Raw genomic sequence first — 8,047 nt, 5'->3', positions numbered from 1 at the left:
ATCTCATCCAGAGAAGGCAGAAGACCTTCACAGGCTTTGACCAGGAGACGGGTAGTGGCATGGGAAGGAAGGCTGGTTTAGTGGCTTAGGGACTAGTGTAGGCCATGAGAGACATGGTTTCTAGTCTTGATTTTGACACCTACTTCCTGTGTGAACTTTAACAAATCTTCTACGTCCCAGCTAAGTGTCTAAGGTAAATTGAGGCTAAAATCTAGGGCTGTGTCTAGACTGGCCAGTTTTTCCAGAACATCAGCCGCTTTTCTGGAAAAACTTGCCAGCTGTCTACACTGGCCTCTTGAATTTCCGCAAAAGCACTGACTTCCTACTGTAAGAAATCAGTGTTCTTGCGGAAATACTATGCTGCTCCCGTTCGGGCAAAAGTCCTTTTGTGCAAAACTTTTGCGCAAAAGGGCCAGTGTAGACAGCTCAGATTTGTTTTCCAAAAAAAATCCCCGATTGCAAAAATGGCGATTGGGGCTTTTTTGCAGAAAAGCATGTCTAGATTGGCACGGACTCTTTTCCACAAAAAGTGATTTTGCGGAAAAGCATCCGTGCCAATCTAGACGCTCTGTTCCGAAAATGCTTTTAACGGAAAACTTTTCTGGAAAATCATGCCAATCTAGACGTAGCCAAGATGAAAATCTGTGGTGCAGCTCAGGCAGGGGCCAGCTAGGGATGAGACCCTCTTGACTAAATTGCCTTACCCACTTTTGGCCAAAATGACCTGCTGTTCTGGGGACTTAAAGCCATCTCTGCATCTAGGTTCCTTAGGGACCAATCCTGGGTGGTGCTGGGCACCTGCTTCCACAAGTATCAAGGACAGTCGGCACCTTGAGGAACAGGTGCTGAATCCCTCAGGCATTCCCCAAGTGTGGCTTATCAAAAGATGGCAGCCTTCCTTCACCGTGAGCCCTTATCGGTTAGGAGAGTTGATGTCAGCACCCGCCTGGCGCTTCCTGCCCTTCTTCAGCTGCTGCGCAATTCAGTTCCCCACTTCCTGGCCAAGGAGTTTGGCTGCAAACTCCTAACATCAGCAGTTGGTGCTGCCAGTCTCTGTGGTTACAAGCAGCCAGGCATTCCTGAATGGTCCTGATCATATTCATCTGAGATGTTGCTTTTCAGCCTATATTCTCCTCCTTCCTCAAAGGCCAAGTCCTGAGAGAGGCTGAGCATGTGCAATTTCCACTGGAGTCACTGGGAACTGCAAAAGCTTAGGACTGCTCAAATTTGGGCTTAAAACCAGGTGGCAAAGCATTTACACCACTTTGCCCCTTGATGCTTTTGATCCAGTTTGGTGGCTTTCCAGGCGCACTGGATGGTGCACTTTGCCTCCCCCCCCCCCCCTCCGCAGTAGGCTTTGAAATGGAAGAGAAGACTCCTTAAAATTGCTGGGAGGTTTGAAACCCGTAGTCCTTGCAGACTTCAGCCAAACACTGCATAGGCCTAGGCTCACGCCCATGGGGGATAATTTACAGGATCGGGGCCTCCATCTCTGAATTTAGCTAGGAAAAAACCAGGTTCACACTCCCAATCATTCTCATTCTTGTCACCCTCACCTGCTCAATCTTTCACTCACCATCACATGCTCGCTCACTCCCTCACCCACCCATGCTCTCTTTCTCTCTCTCTCTCACAAAACATTCTTGCTCTCGCTCACACGGGTGCTCCTTTCTGATGCCTTTTCTGTCCCTTTGTTCCCTGTTTCTTTATTCTCTTTCCAGTTCATTTTTGTCAACCGTGGCTCTGAGGAAGCATTCTATTTGCCTGTTTCAAAGCGCTGCCTCTCGGATTCGGGGTCAGAGGGCTGAGGCAGAGAGAAGCTCCTTTGTGAAATCTTGCTTGTTAGCATCGGTTCGTCACTGCCACCTCGACTAGATGCCATCTAAAAGCAAGTGGCAAATTACCTAGCAGACTACAAAGGCCTGGACAGTTAAGATAGAATGCATCTCCTCCCCCCATCTCTATTTTTTTCTCACTAAATAGCTGAGCTTGGGGCAGGGAGTGCCAGCGTTATGATTTTTATTACAGCAGTGTGGACAGGCCCAACTTAGATTAGGGGCCCGTTGTGCTAGAGGCTGTACGCAGGGCAGCCAAGAGCTTCCATAGGCCCCTGCACAAGCTGTGGGAGTCCAGCTCTGTGCTCCCAAAGGGGCGGGGCTTTGGCTGGAAGGGGTGGGGCTGAGGTAGCCAGCCCATACATGCACATAGTAGGAGACAGACCTTGCCCCTAAGAGTCACAATCTAAATCAACAATTCGTACAACGAGAGATGAAGCAGAAGCACATTGCGGTGACATGACAGATTCGCTGTCACACAGCTGGTTAGTGGCAGAGTCTGGATAGACCCCCCTGGATGCGTCCACACAGCAGCTTTATTCTGGAATAATGACCCCTATTCTGAAATAACTTTGCGAGCATCTTCACAGCAATTCCTTTCTTTCAAAATAAATTCCAAGTAACTGACGGCTTATTCCAGCTTCTGTAAAACTCGTTCCATCGTGGAATAGTTATTTCAGAATAGCAGGAGTGAGGACGCTCCGTGTGGCTTATCCACTGTGCCAATGGAGGAGCCCCACAATCCCTCCTACATTCCCAGGGTGACAGAAGTTAGGGTTGGAGAAGCCTCTGGAGCCAGAGGTTGAGGGTTCGAGCTCCGCCCACCCTGGAGACAGCCACCCCCAGCAGCTTCCTGAGGGACAGAGCTGGCACCCTTAAAAGATAGGAAGGATAAGGGGGGTTCCTCCTGTGGCACAGTGGATAAGGTACATGCCTCCAGAGGCTGAGGGCTCAAGCACCACCCATCCTGGGGGCAGCCATCCCCCTCTCAAGGGATGGATATGGTACCCTAGGAAAGTAGGGCTGGGGAAGGTGGTGAGGACTGAGCAGGAGGCTGGTGGTGGCTCGAGTTGGAGTCCCGCCCACTCTGGGAGAAACAACCTCCAGATTCCCAAGGAACAGAGCTGGCACCCTTAGAAGGTAGGCTTGGGGAAGCTGGCTGCAAGAAATCGTGGAGCTGCTAGTGATTATCTCAAGAACTCATGGAGAAGGAGCAAGGTTCCATAGAACTGGAGAAGGGCAAATGTATAAAAAGGGAAGCAAAGAGGCCCCAGGGAAGTATAGACTGTTTAGCCCAACTTCAATACCTGGAAAGATACTGGAACAAATAATTAAACAATAAATTTGTGAGCACCTAGATGAGCACAAGGAATAGCCAGTATGGAGTTATCAAGAACAAATTATGCCAAACAAACTTAATTTCATTCTTTGATAGGGTCACGGGGGATGGGGAAAGCAGTAGATGTGATTTATCTTTATTTTTAACAAGATTTTTGACAATCCTATATGCCACTCTCATGGGCAAATTAGTGATAGGTGGTCTGGATGAAACTACTATAAAATTTGTGCAAAACTGGTTAAAAAACTTTACACAAAGAATGGTTATCAATGGTTGACTCAAACTGAGGGATCATAGAATACTAGAACTGGAGGGATCATGAAAGGTCATCAAGTCCAGTCTCCTACCCTCATGGCATGACCAGGCACCTTGTAGATCATCCCTGATAGATGTCTGTCCAACCTGCTCTTAAATATCTCCAATGATGGAGATTCCACAACCTCCCTAGGCAATTTATTCCAGTGCTTAACCACCCTGATAATTAGGAAGTTTTCCCTAACATCCAAGCTAAACCTTCCTTGCTACAATTTAAGCCCATTGCTTCTCCCTCCTCCTTGTAACACCCTCTTAGGTACTTGAAAACAGTTATTGTATCCCCTCTCAGTCTTCTCTTTTCCAAACTAAACAAACTCAGTCCTTTCAGTCTTCCCTCATAGGTTTTCTAGACCTTTAATAATTTTTGTTCCTCTTCTCTGGAGTGTCTCCAATTTCTCCACATCTTTCCTGAAATGTGGTGCCCCGTACTGGACACACTCCTCCAGTTAAGGACTAATCAGTGCAGAGTAGAGCAGAAAGAATGACTTCTTGTTTACAAAATTCCTGTTAATGCATCCCAAAATGATTTTTTTTTTTGCAACAATATCACACTGACTCATATTTAATTTGTGGCCCACTATGACCCCTTGATCTGTTTCTGCATTACTCCTTCCTAGGCAGTCACTTCCCATTCTGTGTGCATGAAACTGATTGTTCCTTCCTAAGTGGAGAACTTTGCATTTGTCTTTATTGAACTTCATCCTATTTATCTCAGACCATTTCTCCAGTTTGTCCAGATCATTTTGAATTTTGACCGTATCCTCCAAAGCAATTGCAGCCCCTCCTGCTTGGTGTCATCTGCAAACTTTATAAGCGTACTCGGTTACTCGCAAAGATTTTTCTGTCTCTCCCACACTTTAGGGACATACCCAGTTCCTAGGACTTAATTTAACCCTGTTAATTTAAATACCCCTCTCACCCAATTCCTAGGGCTCAGAGTGTAACTTCCTGCAGATTTGCAGGATCTTTTACTACTGAAAGAGCCTTACACAGTAATATTCTACTTAATCTCTATTTATTAATTATCAAAAGCAGACTGTACACATCAGGCATGCAGTGCTCACCACTCCCTTGATGTCCATTCAGGATCAGGTCCCCCTGGGGGACTCCAGTTTCAGCACAGTGTCACTGGCACAGGGTTGAGGTCTGACAGCTCTGATCTTGGAGCCACATCCTGGAATTGGTCCCCATTCAGGTCATCTTCTTTCTGTTCCTTTCTTCCCTTTCCCTTTTCTTTCTTCCTTTGGTTTATCCTGTTTGTCCCCACTGTATACAGTCATATATTCAGGCACACGTTAACCAAGCAGTCTATGAAAATTAAACTAACCAATCCTAACATATTATAACATGACCATTTAACCCAGTGCTTCTCAACCTTTTTTTGCTCATGGCCCCCTTCTGAGCCTCAATTACCTCTGTGGCCCCCCTCATAGCCGCCGTTAGTTGGGAAAAAGGTACATAATTTACCATATGCACTCTTTATTTATATTATACATATTCTAATAATCAGTACATTATTTCTAAAGAGCAAAGAAAATTCTTAAAGACATAAAATGTATAGTAGCAGCATAAGGCCTACTAACAAAAAATATTCTGATAACTGGCACTTTATTCAGTGTGATCCTTATAGCTGATGCAAATTTGCAAGTGTTTCAATATCTGGTTGCAGTGTTGTTAGTGACAAACGAAGATCACCTCTATTCACAATATCAAGGCAGTTACAAGCTTTTGATAGTAGGTAAACCACCCGACTAAAGCCAGATTCAACAAGATAAGAAGTGGCAAAAGCGATAAAATACAACTTTGCTTTCTCCCCGAGCAGTGGAAACTTCCTAGCTATTCCACTGCTTAGCCATAAATTATGTTTGCCATGTTTGACTCTAGCTTGAGCTTTTATATCACTCTGTAGCTCAATGAAACTTTCTTGTAATGTAATGTCAGCATTAACCACATTTACCCCAAATGGATCCACCACCCAATCTGGAATGTTCATCTCTAGCAGGTCACTGAACTGAACTTGCATATCACTGTACAAATTCTTCAAATGCTCAACATACACAGAAAGATCATCATCTTGCAGTTCCATGTCCACAGTGGCCAGAGAAGGAAACTGTATCAACTTGCAATGTCCAATATTAACCCAGAACAGCTTAAGTTTTCCAAGGAAAGCAGTAATGACCTTTTTACAAGATATAAGATTACATTTTTTCCTTGTAACTGGTGGTTCAACAAATTCGCTTTTCGAATACATCAGATAGGTAAAATATATCTCCAAGCTGCTTACTATTCAGAAATGACACAATACTGTCCCAAAGTGCAACAACATGATGAAGACAATTACCTTTTGATAGACATCGGACCTGTGTATGCATCAGTAGGCGCTCAAACTCTTCTTCATTTTCCTCACAAAGTCATTGGAAAAGACGATCTTAAAGTGCATTTGATTTAATAAGGTTGACAGTCTTTATTACAATGGCAAGGGCATTATGCAGACATCCTCCCAAATTTTTTGCTACCAAATGTTGATGGTCGACCACGCAGTGTATGCAAAAAACTTCAGGCACAGCATTTTTTAAATGAGCAATGAATCCTCTGTATCTACCTACCATAGAAGCAGCACCATCAGTTGCACAAGCCATTATATTTTCAAGTGGAATATTATTTTCCTTGGAATAAGTCTCAACTTGTTCAAAAATTGTTTCACCTTTGGTGTCTGTTGTAAGCTTTCGGGCAAAAAGCATTTCCTCACTGAGCTGATTATCATCCAAAAACCTAACATATGTCATCAGAAGGGCTTCGTTATCATGAAGAGTGGATTCATCGATTTGCACAGCAAACTTCTTCACTTGCAATTCAACTAGTTGTTTTTCCACATCATCTGCCATTTCATCAATGTGCCTCGATACTGATGAGTTGCTCAAAGAGATGACCTCAGTCGTTTCATGTGCACTCTGATTCATGACAGCTGAAATCACAATGCACACTGCAGGCAAAATCAAAGATTCACCAATATTATGTGGATTACCAGCCTTTGCAATTAACTTGGAAGTCTCATAGGATGCAAGCAAACCTTTGTCTACTTTGTCTGCTCTTTTGCTAAACATTTGATTCACTGTTGTCCTTGCTAGGAAATCATCACAGAGTTTTTTAAAGTAATCTACTGATTTGTCCTTCTCGTCCTCGTCCTTGTGTGTTGTCTCCAAATGTGATGGAATAAAACCGTGGGCAAGATACTCAAGATGGCCCCAGGGTTTCTACGTGCCGTGGGAGGGGTGGTTGGCCCCGGGGGAGGCATGCACGGGGGTTTCCCTGTGCCGCGGGAGGGGGGGGTCAGGCCTGGGGGAGGCACGCGCCGGCTTCCCTCTGGGGGGGAGGAATCCTGGGAGGAGGCAGGTGCAGGGGACTCTCTGCCATCCCTGCTCCCCCGACCTCTGTTCCCTACCCCCCTGCCCTCTGTTCCCTACCCCCCACCTCCCTGCCCTCTCTTCCCCTGTTCCCTGTTCCCTCTGCCCCCAGTTCCCACTCCTCTGTCCCCACTTCCCAGCCACAGAACTCTGTCCCCACTCCCCTGTGCCGAGCCACAGAACTCTGCCCCCACTGGCACCCTGTCCCCTGCTGAAGCACCCACTAGCACCCTTGGAATAAATTGCCAAGGGAGGTGGTGGAATCTCCCTCTCTGGAGATATTTAAGAACAGGTTAGATAGACATCTGTCAGGGATGGTGTAGACGGAGCTTGGTCCTGCCTTGAGGGCGGGGGGCTGGACTCGATGACCTCTCGAGGTCCCTTCCAGTCCTATGATTCTATGATTCCCCAGTACTATGTCCTCTGCTCTCACCAACACAGTTGGGGCCACATTAGTGAAGCTTGAGGGGGGGGGGGGAATTGGAGGAGGGTTTTTTTGCATCTCACTTGTGTGGCCCCCAACTGACTTTTCTGTGGGTCAGCGACCCCTGACTCAAAACAGGTTCTCTGCCCTTCTCAGAAATAAAGACAATGCAGAAACTTTTTGTGTTTGACATAGTATTTTATTTAAAAATGAAGCCTGGCCAACAAACCCCCAATTGGAGCCAAGCCCCCATCTGGCCACAGCATCATAACACTCCTGCACTCCCCTTTCCTTTTTCTCAAAAATGTCAACTTTTTTTTAGTAGGGGAGGGTGGAGCACAGTGAAACAAATCATATTTCACAGGTGCTAGTGGTTTTGTCAAGTGACGCTTTCTGTGGTGAAAGAAGTAACTGCAGTATATTGGCTGATGTAACCAGATCGGCACTCGGCACTGTTTGAGTTCTGTTGCTAGCGAGAGAAGATTGTTTGTTTTAAGGTAAGTAAAGTAAATAATTTTACCAGTTCTTTTTTTGTCTTATAATTGTTCTGGTCACTACTGATAATTTTGTAGTATCAATCACTCACTAGTACTATCGCACTAGTGCACCATCCCCTACACGTAACAATAAAGCCATTACTGAAAAATATTTGACATTTTTGAGAAAAAGGTGTATAATATACTTGATCCGTTTTTTCTTTTTTAATTTCAGATTACCCATGGCTAGTGTG

The 8,047-nt window shown here is 45.3% G+C and overlaps 1 protein-coding gene across 1 annotated transcript; it reads right to left on the bottom strand.

Annotated features, from left to right (window-relative positions):
- Positions 1-5,918: 5,918 nt before the first annotated feature.
- LOC149524117 (protein ZBED8-like) lies at positions 5,919-6,593 on the bottom strand. Its single transcript, XM_089779456.1, has one exon. It carries the CDS (start codon positions 6,591-6,593, stop codon positions 5,919-5,921), a length of 675 nt encoding a protein of 224 aa, XP_089635582.1.
- Positions 6,594-8,047: the final 1,454 nt, after the last annotated feature.

Source organism: Pelodiscus sinensis, chromosome 6 (assembly GCF_052426305.1).
Source record: "Pelodiscus sinensis isolate ZL-2025 chromosome 6, ASM5242630v1, whole genome shotgun sequence".
Lineage (NCBI taxonomy): Eukaryota > Metazoa > Chordata > Testudines > Trionychidae > Pelodiscus > Pelodiscus sinensis.
Note: the sequence above shows the minus strand (reverse complement) of the source record. Positions and strands in the feature narration are given on the sequence as shown.

Bases quoted from the DNA above. Each gene is read 5' to 3' on its own strand.
- LOC149524117 (XM_089779456.1), bottom strand. From the start codon at position 6,593: ATGTTTAGCAAAAGAGCAGACAAAGTAGACAAAGGTTTGCTTGCATCC.